At 41.3% G+C, this 18,053-nt stretch overlaps 2 protein-coding genes across 5 annotated transcripts; one reads left to right on the plus strand and one right to left on the minus strand.

Moving 5' to 3' along the window:
- Positions 1 to 110: 110 nt before the first annotated feature.
- LOC311105299 (sorting nexin-12-like) lies at positions 111 to 8,428 on the minus strand. Of its 4 annotated transcripts, none has more exons than XM_084147393.1 (6): positions 7,241 to 7,481; positions 5,504 to 5,599; positions 5,244 to 5,368; positions 4,995 to 5,085; positions 3,666 to 3,788; positions 111 to 2,038 (listed from the first exon to the last, which is right to left on the minus strand). In XM_084147393.1, exons 1-5 carry the CDS (start codon positions 7,403 to 7,405, stop codon positions 3,684 to 3,686), a joined length of 582 nt encoding a protein of 193 aa, XP_084003519.1. In that variant the 5' UTR covers positions 7,406 to 7,481; the 3' UTR covers positions 111 to 2,038; positions 3,666 to 3,683. The 4 variants fall into 4 exon arrangements, with proteins under 4 accessions (XP_084003519.1, XP_084003518.1, XP_084003520.1 ...); XM_084147394.1 differs by lacking the exon at positions 3,666 to 3,788 and adding an exon at positions 3,054 to 3,099 and having other exon boundaries at positions 112 to 2,038; positions 7,241 to 7,475; XM_084147392.1 differs by lacking the exon at positions 3,666 to 3,788 and having other exon boundaries at positions 4,987 to 5,085; positions 7,241 to 8,428.
- Positions 8,429 to 10,933: 2,505 nt separating this feature from the next.
- LOC311105351 (forkhead box protein O4-like) lies at positions 10,934 to 14,112 on the plus strand. The gene is made up of 3 exons (XM_084147478.1): positions 10,934 to 11,448; positions 11,673 to 13,142; positions 13,278 to 14,112. Exons 1-2 carry the CDS (start codon positions 11,023 to 11,025, stop codon positions 13,110 to 13,112), a joined length of 1,866 nt encoding a protein of 621 aa, XP_084003604.1. The 5' UTR covers positions 10,934 to 11,022; the 3' UTR covers positions 13,113 to 13,142; positions 13,278 to 14,112.
- The last annotated feature ends 3,941 nt before the right edge of the window (positions 14,113 to 18,053 follow it).

The raw sequence follows: 18,053 nt of genomic DNA on the forward strand, positions 1-18,053 counted from the left end.
CCACTGGTTTGAAATATGAGTAATTGAGGAAAGCAATTTCCACTAAATTGGTGAGACATTATTGGGCCATAATAACATATTTGTTAAATGAGGAGACAACCATCTTTGATAGATTTTCAGTGGTTTAATAAACTAACATTACATTGTGGTCAATAGATGTAAACAAATTAAATCAGAAAAAACAACAATTAGCTTTTATGTATTTGAATGGTGGTCAAATACACATGAACATATAAAACACCAACGAAATGGTTGGCGACCAGCCATTAGTTTAGTTGAGGTGAGGCCGAGGATGTTTCAGGAAGACATTGCACAATCACAAGGCAGCAGGAACTGTCTTTGGTGCTTGATTACATCATTTTCGGGTGCATAAACCTCACCCCACACATTAAACAGATCAGAGTGAACAGATGCATCTAAACACTGCATCCTTCTGAGACAACCCTGTATCTGCAAGTGTAAGCAAAATAAGCATCCTGCTGGACATTCTTGTTATCGATTGACCTTTATTTTATGGTTGGCGACTAGCCATCAGTTTAGTTGAGTTGAGGCCGAGGATGTTTCAGGAAGACATTGCACAATCACAAGGCAGCATGAACTATCTTTGGTGCTTGATTACAGACATTTCCATCTGCATAAACCTCACCCCAAACATTAAACAGATCAGAGAACAGATGCACCAAAACACTGCATAATATTTCCTTCTGAGACAACCCTGTATCTGCAAGTGTAAGCAAAATAAGCTTCCTGCTGGACATTCTTGTTATTGATGGACCTTTATTTTAACAGGTAAGTTGATTTAAAATATTGTAATTTACAACCTACAATAGTTTTTCAGTAGAGGAGAGAGGTTGAGAATGATTTTGTGACCACAGTGGCGAGAATCTAGGTTGGGAGTTTTCCCAACACATTGGGGTTAAAATCCCTACTATTGCAGCAAGTGCCATGGAATCTTTGATGACCATTGAGGTGGTATGAATGAATATTTGTCCCCAAGACTCATCATAATTCTTGGCATTTTGTTGTATACTATGGAATCATTCCTCTATCAAGATTTGTTAAGTTGTCAAGTACATATACATGAATATAAAAATAATCTTAATGGAACGTAATAGAATGCTTTTCTTTGTGTTGGTGAGTCAGGTTGGCCAGGTTTCCCAAGGGAGATCGATCTCTATAACTGAGAAACTGGTTGCTCAGGGAGAAGTATTTTTCACATGAGAAAATGTACACTATTATATTTCGCCAAGCAGAATTCACGAGTTAGGAAGCCAACTTGTGACTAAAACTACTCAGTATTTTCTCATTCCAAAAATTAACATTTTTACATTTACATTTTAGTCATTTAGCAGACGCTCTTATCCAGAGCGACTTACAGTTTAGTGAATACATTTTTTTTTTTTTTTTTTATACTGGCCCCCGGTGGGAATCGAACCCACAACCCTGGCGTTGCAAACACCATGCTCTATCAACTGAGCTACATCCCTGCCGGCCATTCCCTCCCCTACCCTGGACGACGCTGGGCCAATTGTGCGCCGCCCATTAGTCACCCGGTCGCGGCCGGCTGCGACAGAGCCTGGATTCGAACCAGGATCTCTAGTGACACAGTTAGCACTGTGATGCAGTGCCTTAGACCACTGTGCCACTCAGGAGACTTAATTAAGTGTTATAATTATTACCAACTCATTACTCTTACTTAATAAGCCTCAAGTTTAACTCTAGAAAAATCCTGTTGTTTCAAAAGGTAGCTTACTAACTCAGTCGTTTCATAAATTCACCTTCTCCACCCTCAAGCTTCTGCTACAAGATAAATGCTCTGCATGTGAGTATTCCGGCAGCTTCCCCAGACCGACTACAATTAAGATATGTATATATATGTACATAGTATTTACAGAGAGTTCCGGCAGATGCAGTTGTCTAGGAGGATGGGCCACCTGTGGAAGAGAGTGTGGGCTCTAGTGATAAAGCCAAACAGCCAGGTGGTGTAGGGGTGAGTAGCTGGGCTGAGTAGACCTCATCATTTTCATCTCTGGGGCTACTATAGAAAGGAAAACAAATCACAGGTAATTCATGGCCTCATTAGCATCTGAACATTAGTGTTGCCATTTCTACAGTCTCGCTACACTTTTATGTAGACCAAGATTTTAAAGTTTAAACAAAGACATTTACTTGTAGAACAGTAACTCTGTGCCTATGACATATATAAAAAAATGATATCTCAGGGGTATGTTCCATTTCACCCATTATTGTTGAAGAATGGGTTTGAAGACTCTTCCTTTTTATCACAATTGAAAAACTAGAGTCAATGATTCAGAGGCATTGTGTTACCAGTATCAGTGTACAGTATCCGACACAGATTTTAGGGTGCTGGAGATGAGAGCATTGATGTACACTGGTACTTCAAATGTTATAACTACATGTAAAATCGGTCATTTAAAAAACAATAGCATAACAATGAAAAGGTCTAGCCTACATGATATGAATGTTAGATACTGCTCTCTAGGTCTCAGTGCTGACTTGAAAGCCTGCATGACTGGTTTAATGGGACATATACATTTTCAACTTCATTATCTCCAACACCACCCCAACATATGTAGGCAATGCCTACTCATAATTGGTTAAAACACGATGCATACCGATGATGTCATTGGAAACGCTTACCTTCTGTCTTTTTTACTACAAAACATAGGAAAGCGCCATTTTCACATATGTTGATGTTGGGGTGGTGCTGTAGATGATGAATATGAAGTTGAAAAACTGTGACATTTCCCTTTAAGCCAAAAGGGGAAGTAAAGATGAACTGTAAATATTACCCCATGCATGCAACCATATCATGCCAACAGTTACACTTACTCAAGGAAAATGAACAAAGGAGAAAGTTGCTGATTGAGAAAGTAGAGGGGAAGCGAAGAGATGTTTGAGCGTAAATGCATGAATGTATTATTGGTAACCCGCTAAACCAAATCTGAATTTATATATTACACACACAAAAGCGTTTTTTGGAAAATGATCACAATGGTATTAATATGAATAAAAAGCATAACAAAACTTACTTTATTCACACCTAAAAAAAGGGGAAAGACATTGTAAGATAAAAACCTGTGATACAGAGAACAGTATGTTTTCAGGTTTCTTAAACCACTGCAAAATGTAATCTGACAACAGAGAACATAATCCTTTTGTCCCCTTGCTAAGCTATAGCTTCTTAATTTTCACATTTAAAATTGATGAGAAAGTCATCACTAGCCAGGTTTCCATCCAATTGGCAACAGATTTTCATGCGAATATTCTAAAATCTGCATAACAACAATATACACATTTTCCCACCAGAGACGTGTTTATCAAATTTACTTGTTGCGGATAAAAAGCAAAAAAAAAAAACGGCAGCCAAGCATTGATCATGTCACCAGAATAAGACCCTCCGTATTTATTGGAAAGGAGCATCAAGTTCATCACTGTGCACTTTCACCACCCGGTGAAGCGCATCATAACTTATTTCATCTGTAGCCTAATGAACTGCAAGCTTTCCCGAGTCGTAGTGGGAGGACCACATAACATAGCATCGTGTGACTCCAAGTTTACGTCAATATGATGGTTATTATATCAAGATTTGCACACAAAGGCGTTTCCACCACCATTTCTCGCATCATACATTTTACCGACACAAAAAGAGCCCACCTTGTCTAGTGTATTTTGTTTTGTAGACATTTGGAAAGTTTCCGTACAAATTTGCTGTTTCCATCAGGCCTGGCATTTTTATCCAACATGTACTTTACTCGCATGGAAACCTGGTTACAGACATGCATTTACACAATAAATATTATGCATTTAGGTTATGCAAAATTATCTTACAAATCCACACGATTATGCTTCTAATAAGCATAAAATTTGTCAACTAGATAAGACTTGATAGCTGAGGTCATACTTGTGTGTATATATATATATAGTATTTATATTCTTTAGTGTACAAATAAAATGCTATTCCCTATCCGGGGGAGATGGATGAAAACCGCTAAGGAACAGCCAGCACACCCCACCTACTGCCACACCCCTCTCCAACCCAGCCACCCAGTCGGCTAGCGGTAGTTGTCTGTACCTGTGCCAAAACGCCAGTATTTTTCAACCTTTAGCTTGTTCTCCAGCTTTTTAAATAGTGAGCCAACATGTTTTCAGCACTTTTTTTCCCCTGACAGATCAAAACTTGTTTTCTCATGCAGTCTCGTCTCTCTGCAGCAGACATACACAGAGTACACCAAAAATGAGGAACACCTTCCTAATATTAAGTTCCTAAGGTGAATGCACCAATTTGTAAGTCGCTCTGGATAAGAGCGTCTGCTAAATGACTTAAATGTAAATTGCACTCCCCCCCTTTTGCCCTAAGAAAAGCCTCAATTAAATCGGGATATGGACTCTACAAGGTGTCGAAAGCGTTCCACAGGGATGCTGGCCCATGTTGACTCCAATGCTTTCCACAGTTGTGTCAAGTTGGCTGGATGTCCTTTGGGTGGTGGACCATTCTTGATACACCTGGGAAACTGTTGAGCATGGAAATGCCCAGCAGCGTTGCAGTTCTTGACACAAACTGGTGCGCCTGGCACCTACTACCATACCCCATTCAAAAGGCACTTACATATTTTGTCTTGCCCATTCACGCTCTGAATGGCACACATACACAATCTGGCTTAAAAATCCTTCTTTAACCCTCCTCCCCTTCATCTACACTGATTGAAGTGGATTTAACAAGTGACATCAATAAGAGTTCATAGCTTTCACCTGGATTCACCTGGTCAGTCTAATGGAAAGAGCAAGTGTTCTTAATGTTTTGTATTCTCAGTGTATCGTGAGAAATATGTTTGGAACATTAAATCGCAATATCGAATCGCAATACATATCAGCACCTAGGTATCGTTATAATATCATATTGTGAGGTCCCTGGCAATTCCCTGCCCTAGTTGGCACCTCAACCCTAAACCCTGCCCATCCTACTGGCGTACTTTTCCAGGAATGTAGTTTCGGTCAATGGACTCATCCTGAAGGAACATGTGAAGACAGCGCTCATTCTGGGCCAGGGGATGACCTGCGAGTCTGGTGGCAGTGGAGAGAGAAGTAGGTTTCAGGTAATTAGCAATCATAATTGATTATTAGTGGAGTCAAAAGGCAGATGGCTGAGAGTTAATTTGATAATGCACTGAAATGGAGACAGCCATACAGAGAGAAATCATATAGACAGAAACAATACACACCTGTTGATGAACTGCTCCAAGCCTACCCTCCGCTCCTCAATGAACGACTCCTCAAAGATACCCTCATCTCCTCGGAAGGGCAGCTGTCTCTTCAAAGCTTTGCCAGGGAGAGGGGGCACCACAATCTGTAGCAAGCGCACAACTTATCAATAAATCTGTTACTTAGTCACATAGAAACAAACACTTGAATTCCAACAAAATAAATTGGCATTATACTGGTGAGACATTCAGGCAAGTAGTTACGCAGTGTGAGAGCCTACCTTACTGTCTCTCTCCAGCTCATTCTTCAGCCACTCAAAATCACTGTACCTTCTTCGCACAACAGAGTCCTTAAGTTTGAAGATGGGAAGGTTTGTCTGCATGTGAAAACAATTATATTAATCACTACATTAAATGACAGCAATCCAGATTGGGGAGTGGTATTTCCAGTACAGCATCCACATGTCCAGTGACGCGGTCAGACGTCAGTACTTACACCCTTCACTAATGAATAATTTGATCAGCATCTTGTCTCAATTGGTGAACACCACTGTTCAGTTGTGACACTGGTGTGGTGTATCTAGTGATAGTGGATGTTTCATAATGCAACCACATCTTCAGGGAGTAGGGAAACCCAGAGGAGCGTGTCCATGAGATTGTTGCATTAATACATTGAGGTCTGTAGTAGTAAGGGCATACACCAGGGTTGGCCAACCCTGTTCCTGGAGAGTTACCCTCCTGTAGGTCTTCGCTCCAACCCCAGGTGTTACTAACCTGATTCATCTTATCAACTTGCTAATTATTAGAATCTGGTGTGCTAGATTAGGGTTGGAGCAAAAACCTACAGGCTTGTAGCTCTCCAGGAAGAGGGCTGGGCAGTCCTGGTATACACTGTCCAACTATAGTCTCTCTAGACCAGGGCTGCCCAACCCTCTTCCTGGAGATCTACCGTCCTGTGGGTTTTCAGTCCAACTCTAATTTAACACACCTGATTCTACTTATTAGCTGCTCAACAAGACCTTAACTAACTGAATCAGATATGCTAAATTAGGGTTGGACTGAAAACCTACAGGACAGTAGATCTCTAGGAAGCGGTTTGGACTGAAAACCTACAGGACAGTAGCTCTCCAGGAAGAGGGTTGGGCAGCCCTGCTCTAGACCACAGGTGTCAAACTCATTCCATGGAGGGCCTAGTACAGGGTTTCCCAAACTCGGTGCACGTTTTCGTTTTTGCCTAGTACTACACAGCTGATTCAAATAATCATCAAGCTTTGATCATTTGACTCCCTGTGTTAGGGCAAAAACCAAAACGCGCACCGAGTTTGGAAAATGCTGGTATAATGTCTGGGTTTTCGCTCCTCCCTTGTCCTTGATTGATTAATTAAGGTCACTAATTAGTAAGGAACGCACCTCACCTGGTTGTCTAGGTCTTAATTGAAACGAAAAACCCACATACACTAGGCCCTCAATGGAATGAGTTTGACACCCTTACTAGACAGACAATGTACAAGCATGCCCTCGGTCTGTGATTTGTGAGACTAGCTCATGTACAAACACCGTTCTTTCTATACCATGAAGGTTTAACACCCCAGTGGCTGGCTGCCCATCTCATATCTACAGTACTAACTGGCCCAATATTCTCCAATCTTGGTCCTGGGGGTTTACAGGGTTTTCTTCTAGGTTGGAGAAAAAGCCTACACATCCTACATAATTGAATAAACGAGCTAGCTATAGCCTTTGCTAGTCAGTAATGTAGGTTGTCAGAAACACTACCTAATCAGACAACCTTTCACATGCTGGCTATTTGATGTTGGTGGTAGCCATATTAGTAATGACTGCATCAGGAATTTGGATGAAAGGATTACTTAAAATGACAAAGTGAAAGGCTAAGCATTTGAACATCAAAAAGTCGAGTCTCTCCAAAAACACGTCCCAACCCATGTTCCCGCACCATACTAGCGTCACCTACAGGCCCTGCCAAAATCACCGGCCTCGATTTCAATACTGGCGCTCCTCACCTGCATTCGCACTTCATAGGTGGTAAATCGGTTCCGGCCGACTCCAATAGTTTGTGGGTCATAAACGTCGATTTCAAGAAAATTGCTTGGGGGGCCATACGCATCTGTGAGATCCTGCGGTTTAGAGTTTAATCGGCGAGTGTCTGCAACCGTGGGATCCGACATTTTTGGTTTCAGCTGCTGCTGATCTCGAGACGATAAATTGGGGTCGTCCGTCACTAGTTAACACAGCCACAAAGTCATAATTATGGCTAAACCCCGCCCATTTCTAGAATTTATTTTCTTAAAATCTGATTTTAAACCACACTGCTAACATTATGCCTAACCTTAAATTAAGACCAAAAAACTCAGACTGTCGTTTTGGAATCTGACTTTGTGGCTGTGTTATCTAGTGGAAAACCATAAACGGGGTCGTGCTTCTATAGCCAAGTCATAAACCCCGCCCATTTATACAATTGATCTTCTTAAAATTTTAAACCTGACATTTCAGTAATTTAACAGACGCTCTTATCCAGAGCGATTAGGGTTAAGTGCCTTGCTCAAGAGCACATCGACAGATTTTTCTAGTTTCTCATGGATTTGAACCAGCAACCTTACAGTTACTGACCCAATGCGCGCTTAACCGCTAGGCTACCTGCCGCCCTAACCTTCCACTAATCCTTACCTTAAATTAAGACCAAAAAGTGAATTCTTGTAGCAAATTTTGACTGTGGCTGTGGAATCTGACTTTGTGGCTTTGGAATCTGATTTTGTGGCTATAGAAGCTAGTGGAAACGCAAACTGGTGTGAAGGTTCTTGTTCCTCAGCCAATCAAAGCAGAGCAAACGCATTTACTGGATTAATTTTGACCAATTGCAGAAGAGAATGAAACAATTGTGCCAAAATTAAACAAGTGTGAAACAATAATCATACTGACAAAATGGGATTAAAATATTATCAATGAACAGAACGAAAGTATATCATTTGAAAGTCTTACAAATCTACAGAACGGCTTATTCTATAGCAAAAAAATATATACGTTTCCAGAATAAAGATTTAAAGTAGCTTAAATCAGACCAGATTTATATGTTTGCTGTACATAAGTCTATCTCTACTGTATAGGCTATTATTCTGTTTACATCACGCGCTGCATTCGCCAAAGGGTTATTCGGCCAACCACTCCTCAAACAAAGTTCTACTGTAAAATACACTGGGAATTGTAGTTCTTGTGCACACTGTCAGATTATTGTTAAAATAAACACACCATGCTGATTTAGGCTGATCTTCAAAATTTAAATTAGACATGTCGTTTACGTAACAAATAGGGCATTTCTATGCTTTTCTATGTTGGCACTGATATTCTTTACAAAATGTATCAGATCTTCCTAGCCACACAAATAATTATTTGTGAGATACAACAATAGCAACTTTAAAGTAACCTGTCGACAATCTACTTTTTTAAAGACAATGCACCGACACACCGGGACTATTGGTGAAAGTTTGAGTGTCAAATGAAAGAGGGATGCATGTGCTTCAAAACTAGATTGGGGCTGAATAGATCTGTAGCCTAAACCTACTTGGTCAACTGAAATCTGATTTACGATCATTGACGGGTAACTTTCCAGTTTTGGTTTAGGTGTGTGTAGGTGGTGCGTACACTTTAGGAAGTGTTGCATAATCCGGATTTTCAGCACCGAAACAGCTATTTTAGCTCACCAGCCGTTCGTTGTTTACTTTTGCGCTTTAAATCGTCACATGACTGACTGCATTTCCCAGCAATCCTCAACACGCAAGCGCAGTACACGATGTCTGGCAGTGGTAAATAGACGTCAGAAGGGAGTCTTCGCCTCGAGTCAAAACAAAACAAAACCAAAAAAGATCTACGATGACTGAATATTTTGACATCCATAATAGACACAAGTCGAGCAAAACTAACTACTGAAAGGGGCAAATTCCAAAGGAAGGTACTGAAGCCATTTTTCCGACTTCTGAAAGGATTTTTAAACTCCGAAATAACTGGAGTTAGCCAGCTAGCTAGGTGGCTATTACGCTATTTCCACAACTACGTTTGGTGAGAGTGCAGCCGAGGTGTAAGAGAGTAAACTTCAAGAAACCGTGGATTGCGAAGCGTGCTTTAAAGTGTCCAGGGGACGAGGACTGACTCAAGTTAGGCACCTTCTGAAGGTTTATGCCCGCGTGAGCATCGTGTGCTGCCGCTCCTCGGTGTCGAGAAACATGGCAGATGGCGACACGCGCTTGCCCACAATGTGGAGGAGAGTGCAAACCTAAATCAGAAAACCACGGACTTTCTGATTGATTTGTTTCCTCTAATTGTTGTTACAGACCATCATGATCAAACTGTTCAGTAAGGTTTTGCTCTCAACATTTATTTTTGTCAGTCGACTTAAATTACTTAGCTAGCCAAGTTATAATGCTGTAGTGGAAAGAAACGACATCCACCATAACATTACTTTTTGGACTTATTTTCAGCAGTAAACGTGGCATTGGTTAGATAATCAAATATAGCATACTTTTTACTTGAAACATTGATCATCTTATTGCTATAGCTCCATGAATCCACAAAGTAACATTGTTTCACGGGGATCAGTGACAGCTAGATGTATTGTGTATTTTGTTATCAATTAGTTGTTGTTTACAAAATTAATTAGAATGTTGATATAAATGTTGTAACTATATATCGGCTCCAGTATTCTATTGAAGCGCGAGGTTATTTCTACGTGAGAAGGAGCGAGACGGCACGTTGTTTACAAGTGCGGAACGAGGCATCGTTAAATTTAGCTAGTTGATCATTTGTAACGAACGCTCTTTTGTAACAGTGACCCACTGTGTAATCCTAATTTGTGGGTTCTTTGCAAGTATATGTGCTTGAGGGCGACTTTTTATTTTCTAATGGTAAAACACAAAGGGCAATACTATTTTTAAAGGAAGACACAATAAATAAGTAATTTCAATTTATAGTGTTATATAATTGTATAGCTACTTTCCCTTTAATTAGCTCACCTTTTCACAAACGTCGCAGAGATTGACTGTGTCTCCAACAAACTACCAAAACTAAACTGATACGTTTTTTTATATATATATATATATATATATATATATATATATATATACCCCACAGCAACGTTTTACCATAACACGTTATGTGGGTCATCAATTGCATTGTATTGTGATTGCAATCCAGATGTTTTGGTGTGCATTCCTCCCTGAGTTCTCTTTGTTCTTTTATACAAACAAAGGAACCCTCATCCCAGCCTTTCTTTGCTCTGTAAATCGGAAGGTTTATTATAGTTACTATTAAGGAGATTATTTGGGTCCCCTAATCTCCAATCTCAGGATTAACCGACGCTATATTGGTGTGTCCAGATCATTGTGTCTTTCTTCTACTAGTCCCCTTAATAGAGGATGGAAAATAGCATTTTTGTGTACGATAGTTTAAATTGAATTTTTGGTTCTACAATAATTTTATTAGAAAATCTAGTTTGAACATAGACTCCTCAGATAATAATAACAAGCATTTCGCTACACCCACAATAACATCTGCTAAATATGTGTATGTGACCAATAACATTTGATTTAATAGGCCTTCATTTTGGTGTGCCTGTTACAAACACGTGTCGACAAACCTCCCCAGATTATTTTTTAAATATTATTTTTATTGTGATTTAGTTCCGATTTTTCAGTCCTACTATTTATTTTGTCATTTATATTTTAAGTATTATCTCTTAGTTGTCAACATTTAGGATAGCTCAGAAGTGTAGAAAATCTCTGAACAAAACCATACAATGGAGGATTCAAAGCTTCCCACGATTGACCCAGATTTTGAGCCGCAAAGCAGACCTAGGTCGTGCACATGGCCGCTCCCCAAACCCGACATCTCAGCTGTTAAACCGGAGGGGGCAGACGGCCCTGAATCCGCTGCGGGAACCCCGCCCGCCGATGAGGATAAGCAGGAGCAAAAACAAATCATATGTGAGCCTGAGAAAGTTGTGGTCTCAGAGGGAGGAGCCGGAGTGGGTGGAGCCACGCCCCGAAAGGGATCATCCCGGCGCAATGCATGGGGGAACCAGTCCTACGCGGACCTGATTAGTCAGGCTATTGAGAACTCTCCAGAGAAGCGCTTAACCTTGGCACAGATATATGACTGGATGGTGAAAACCGTGCCTTACTTCAAAGATAAAGGAGATAGCAACAGCTCAGCAGGGTGGAAGGTAAAAAAAACGATGTTTACCTTAATGCGCTTCATTATTGTTATACACATTGTTATAACTATGTTATACAGACCCATTTGATGTGATCACATGATACATTATTTCACTGCATTAATTAGTGAACAATGGAAGTAATTACTTAAAATCTATTGTCAATCAAATGATGTTGAATGGTTTCCAATGTTAAACAAAACCCTTTTTCTTTCCCCTTCCCGATACCTCAGAATTCAATTCGCCACAACTTATCACTCCACAACAAGTTCCTAAGAGTTCACAATGAGTCCACAGGCAAGAGTTCCTGGTGGATGCTCAACCCAGAGGGGGGCAAGACTGGGAAAGCCCCCCGTCGCCGTGCTGCCTCCATGGACAACAGCAGCAAACTGCTGAAGAGTCGGATGCGAGCCAAGCAGACCAAGAAGGCAGCAGCAGGCTTGGGCGGGACCACCGGGGGAGACGGCGACGGCGGCGCAGACAGTCCCAACTCCTCCCAGCAGTTCCCCAAATGGGGGGTGAACTGTGGCAGCCCTTCATCCCGCGGCAGCCTAGATGACCCTGACATGTGGACCAGCTTCCGTCCACGCACCAGCTCCAACGCCAGCACTCTGAGTGGCCGGCTGTCCCCCATTGGTCCCGGCCAGGAGGATGAGGATGACCTGCCTGAGGAAGGCCTACTGGGCTACTCCACGGGCAACCTACCCCCCACCCTCACCGAGACACTCATGGAGGAGCTGGACCTGATCGATGGCCTGACGCTGATGACCGAGCAGCAAGGAAGGGCTAGTCCCAGCACGGCCCCCCTGGTGCCCCCCACCCCTCTTCCCTCCGCTTCCACCCTGCTTCCCCGGGGGTCCGGGTTCCCCTCTTTCCGTCAGCTGCAGCCACCCAACCTCTCCCAGGCCGCCAACCAGACTGGGGGACAGTCCTCAGGCACACAATGTGGCAACAATAACAACTCCAAACCCTCAAACTATGGCAACTCCCTCTTCAACCCTATGCCTAGCCCCGGCTCCCGTGGGACTGGTCACTATGGCACCCATGTAGCCTCCAGCTTGGAGGCGTTGCTCACCTCGGACTCCCCGCCTCCCAGTGATGTCATGATGACCCAGGTGGATCCGCTGATGCCCAGTCCGGGTGGTGTGGGGATGATGGGCATGGGGGGGCCCATGGTAGGAGGGCGGGCCAAGCCCAACCAGCTGTTGCTGGGTAAGGGGCTTGAGCCCAACACTGTGGCACCCATGGGGATGCAATCTCAACTCCAGTCCCAGCAGCAGCAGCACTCTCAGCTGGGCCTGGGCATGATTCTGTCAGGTATGGCCCAGGACTCTCCACAGTTCTCAGGCCTCAAAGCCCAGCATGCACAGCTGCCAGGCATGGGGCTTCACCATGGAGGGGGCCTCTCCGCCAATGCAGGAGGAGGTCTGCCAGGCATGGGCCAGTTCGGAACGCCGAGCTGCTTCCTGCCCAGTCAAGACCGCTTGCCCACCGACTTGGACATCGAGATGTTCACAGAGAACTTGGACTGTGACGTGGACTACATCATCAACAGCGACCTCATGGATGGAGAGGGCATCGATTTCAACTTTGACCCCATAATCCAGGGGGGGCAAAGCTACTCCGGCCCTGCGACCACGCAGAGCTCCGCCCACAACTGGGTACCCAGCTAACTTCCCAGCAACCCTTTCAGTGTTAGCCAGGTACGCTGAAATTATACTTTCAGGTTCTAACTATATCACCCTTGTCTTTCCCTATTTGCTTTCTTTATCCTCATCATGATGGCCCTTGGTTCCCTCTCACCTTCACTCACTCCCTGTATCTTTTGCTTTGTGCAGGAGATTAATGAAGAACATCATGAAGTACAATGTCAACATTTGTCTTTGACTCTTTGTTGCGGGTAAGGATCCCCAATCACACACTCAACGACACCCACAATAAAGAACAAACCTGGTGCATTCCCATTCCTCATCTCTCTATCGGCTGAAGATCCGAAAGCTATTTTTTATTTTTTATTTTTAATCTTAGCGTTTGTACTTTTGAGTTTTTTTTGGATTTAAGGACGAAAACAGACCTCAGACATCCATGTCACGTGCCAATAGGAGTGGATGGTCAGGAGATCCATCATACATGAGACCCAGCCCCCATAGTAACACTTGCAACTTTTTGGGAGTTTGCCGTATGTATTTTCTTGGAGTGTTTTTGAGAGAAGTGTGACAGAATTTATTTGGAGTAAAAATACTAAACACAACAAACAACTCTAAACTACTTGGAGTTAATATAACAATTAATATTATTACTATACCAAAGTAGTTTTAGGATTGATATGGTACACCTCATTGATGTCTTTGATATTGAAGGTGAAATGGACGGTGCACACAGGAAAAAATGGCCAGTTTTCGTATAAATTGTAGGTGAACGATTACCGACCACCGCCAACTTAGACATGAATTGAAGCTGCTGCATCTGTATGAGAGAATGGGGTTCACACACAAACTCCTCTGGACTTTCCCCAAGGAAAAGATTGAGAAGATGCAGTGGGACTATGGACGGGTTGGTTGTTAAGCAACAAAACCAACGTGTGAGCAACTATGGGGCAAAACAGAAAGGGTTGCAGCTGTGTGGGCCCAGGCCCACCCACTGGGAAGCCAGGCCCATCCAATCAGATTGAGCAAAAAAATATAAATAATAATCGTATTTTTACCTAAACATGCAAACACCATCAGATAGAATTCATAGCAAGCAGTTAAGGATGCAATTTTCAGTTAGTTTTGCTGCCGACTAACCGACCCTCATTAACCGGTCAACAAACAGTTACATTTTTTCCAAATAGTAAAATTATATCACCAACAGAAAATAGCCTACTATGCATGCATACAAGGAACGGACATTTTCCATTGTGAGCTTAATGGAAACATGCAACAATAGCAAGCCTATCGTCTTGCAGTCAAAAGCCTATAGCCTATTATTGAACATTTCAACTCCTGTAATGAAGCAGCTAATAAAATGTCATTTTCAAACATTTGCCAAAATGCAATTCGCGGTAAAACACAGTTCTAAACAGCACATCTATTGCAAATGGTTCCATATGTGACAGATATCAAACTTAGAAAGATGGGGAATCTAATAGCAACAACTAAGATGGGTTGCTAATATGACTAGCATTGTGTCTTTGGCTTCTGGACAACGAAAGAAAGTTGATATGAAAACCAATAGAGCAGTAGAAAAATGCTGGTTAATGGCATGAGGAAGTCCTTATAAAATAAAAATAAAATTTGCCTCCACGTTTCTATGGTTGGATTTTGGCAAGGCTACTTTGAAGCAAGGTAAGACATTATTTAACGTATTTAACGTAAAGTAAAACGATCAGGTTTCAAACAATTATACTGCCTCAAGCTCACATTGTAAAGTGGTGGGTGACGAGCTGATCGCCTGCCTACCGTTGACAATAGCATATGCACTCAAATGGGAATATCTTTTATTATTTTTAGTCGTGGCCATCAAAACAGTTCACACGCGATTGCATTTAGAATTAGTTGCTGCGCAATGACTGGGCTTATAAAAACACATTTCACTACAGTACCCAGCTTTTTGAGGAGCTACTCTCGCGCTGTCTGACAGGTTATAGGTTATTCTGCTCCTCAAACTAGGCTCTGTCTGCTTGTGATAACTAAGATGCACGCCAATTTAATTCCACTAAATTATGCAAATGAACCTGTAGACTGATAAGCATGACTGGTCAAATGTAATTTCGGCGGCTAACCTATTAACGGTTAACCGTTAACATCTCTACAAGAAGTGCACTGGAATGACATTCACTCTCATGGAATGGTTGGCCAAAAATAACTAACTGAAAGCCACACTCCCAATAAGCCATGAATATGACCGCATTGAGGCATATGTCACTGTGCTTCTGTGGCGATATGCACTATATATATGCATCATACCACCTCCTACTTTGTTCATTTAGCAAACAAGACAGCTCATAATCCAGTGCCTTTATCACAGTCAACACACCTATTTTTTTTAGCTTTAATTCGCTTTTAAAAAAAAGGTTTATCTGCCTCATGACAAAACGTGTAGAATTGCAGTAAATTAGGGGGGGACCAACTAATTTCTGTCTACACTACTGCAGGGGTTGGCTTAGATTGTTGACAACATGTAAACTATATTTCATCTCCAAATGTTTATTGAAAACAAAAACACATTTGCACAATGAGCAATTGTCTCAAATACATTGTTACAGTTGTTGATTAGCTAGCAAATTTTAGCTATATTAGCATTGACATGAAATCGGTCCAAACACCTCAAAACAAGACATGGTATCAAGAACAAGATAAAACTAGCTGAAACAAGCCACCTATGATTCCCCACATGGCAACTTCTTGTCATTGTTGCTAGCCATCTGACCGTTCAGAATCATAACAAAGCTCTGCTTCCGGCCCCATCGATGCGCGTACGTGATTTTCGTGACGTCAGCCAACCCATCTATGACATGGGCAAAGTCTGAAGATGTTTAAGGTCATTGGAGGAGACTGAGTTAAGGATGCTTGATTTGACTTTGGACTCTGCATGTTGACCAAACGCTATTTGGTCGCTTGATGGTACGAAACATGTGCTTTTTGTTTATTTTTCATTGAAGAGCCCGGAGCTGCAAAGTAACTAGGAGTTATTTCAGTGGTAATTCAGTAATTGAACAGTACGGGGTATGTGATTAGTGCTGGGACGACACAAGTATCGCAATACTCCATAGTATTGCGGCAAGGAAATAAAACATGAAGCAGATTTAACTTCTTTAGGAAAACCGCCCTAATGTTGGAAACAAACATCATTATGTTGTCATCCAGAGTCACATGTATTTATTTCCCAAGCTAAAGCACACTATTTTACATACAGCAGGTTTTTAAAGGACAAAAGAGTTGGTCTGCTTCGTCTTTTCATTTTTGCAATGGAAAAAATATTGCGATACTGGTATCGTCCCGGCCACATATGTGATATGCATTCACAGTTTGGCATTCATGACTCTGCCCAGTGTGTGCTAAAGAGCAGGGTGGAAATCACTTTGGGGGAGTATTTTCTTCTCTCCTGATGTGCAATTTCACCAACAATATGAAGAAATGTGATTTGTGTACTTTTTAAAGGGGGCATTCAAAGGTAATTTTATTTGCCAACAAATTATTTGGTTGGCCAAGTGTTATATCATTGAAAGCAGTATTCCTCCACTGCTATATGGGCTGCTTGAAGGTTTTGCGGAACCGGGTTGTGTTTCAAGGCACTTGGGAGTATTCCTGTCAGGTGGCACGTGTACTCTAATGGCAAAAGAAGAGCCTACATCCAAGTTAGGTTGAATCATTTCATCAGAGGAGGAAGGTTGTATACGTGCTATGCACATAGACATGACATGCTATGCAGATCAATCAGGATAACTAAAAATAAGTCTTGAAGGAAATTAAGATCTCCCTTTGAAGAGTTCTGCTATTTAATGTTTTCCTGAAATCGCTTTAAGTAAGGGAAACCAGGGCTTCATGTGGGAATAATTTCTCACTAATTACACTTTGTTATACATTACTAACCGTCTTTTTAATTAAATTAATACAATGTGTGAGAAGTAACATTTTAAAAAAATAATTGTATTTGACTATAGTTTAATATACAATTTAGATGGAGGTTATACGTGAAATATTAACAGATGAATATATTACTAATCAGAATTCTTTTTTTAAATTGGAGAAACTATTTCAAAGATCATTTAATGGTCATTTTCTATATATTCTTTTATTTTTGTAAAAGATGAGATGCATGTAGATTTTATACATAACCAAAGGAACACTAAGAATTGCATGGCAGATAAGGGGGTGCTTGGGACAAAAAGTATTTCAGTGCAGATAAGCTTTGCAAGTGGAGCCTGTTCAAAGACATCTGTCATTTTAACAAATGACAAGGCAGGTGAGGTGAGGCAAAGTGCATGCGTGGACCAGTATACCTTGATTTTCCTAATTGACTTGCCACTTATTTCGTTCATTTGACTTGACTATTGTGAAATTTTAATCCAAATAAAAACCTGCACATGGAATTTACACAATGGAGGATATTTTGCTTTCAGCAGTGATCTCTCATGGTCATTCAAAAAGAATAACAATGGAAACATCTTCCTTAAGGGAGTAATCAGATAATCATCAGAATAACATTTATTTAAGGTGAATTTCTTTGTTAAAATACAAGACTGGAAACCAACAGCCCCTCATGTTCTGCCGTTTTCTTGAGTGTGGCATCCTTGACACAAGTTTCTTGGATTCAAGCCACTTTCAATGTAACACTTTAAGACTGAAGTATACAAGAGATCTTTAGTCGTATATCATAACAATAGTCTCGTTCGAGGTTGTTAAACTGCCAATATTGAACACTATAACATGTTACTCAATAGCAAGATGCACCATGTCATTTTCCATGTTTTTTTTTCTTTTTGAAGATGTGTTTTGTGTTAGACGGAAGTTTGTATTTAATTATTTGTTCATGACAGAAAAAAGGTTATCATTTATTGTAAAGTTGTTTTTGTGTTGACCAGTTTTTCATCTGAAATGCATCCAAATGGAGTTTGACATCATTATTAATAA

The sequence above is a fragment of the Coregonus lavaretus genome, assembly GCF_964263955.1.
Source record: "Coregonus lavaretus genome assembly, chromosome: 29".
Classification (NCBI taxonomy): Eukaryota; Metazoa; Chordata; class Actinopteri; order Salmoniformes; family Salmonidae; genus Coregonus; species Coregonus lavaretus.

Bases quoted from the DNA above. Each gene is read 5' to 3' on its own strand.
- LOC311105299 (XM_084147392.1), bottom strand. From the start codon at position 7,405: ATGTCGGATCCCACGGTTGCAGACACTCGCCGATTAAACTCTAAACCG. The intron at 5,600-7,240 runs GTGAGGAGCGCC...TTTCACATGCAG, and splicing joins CCTATGAAGTGCGAATGCAG to ACAAACCTTCCCATCTTCAA. The intron at 5,086-5,243 runs GTGTGTATTGTT...CACTGCCACCAG, and splicing joins TTGGAGCAGTTCATCAACAG to ACTCGCAGGTCATCCCCTGG.
- LOC311105351 (XM_084147478.1), top strand. From the start codon at position 11,023: ATGGAGGATTCAAAGCTTCCCACGATTGACCCAGATTTTGAGCCGCAA. The intron at 11,449-11,672 runs GTAAAAAAAACG...CCGATACCTCAG, and splicing joins ACAGCTCAGCAGGGTGGAAG to AATTCAATTCGCCACAACTT.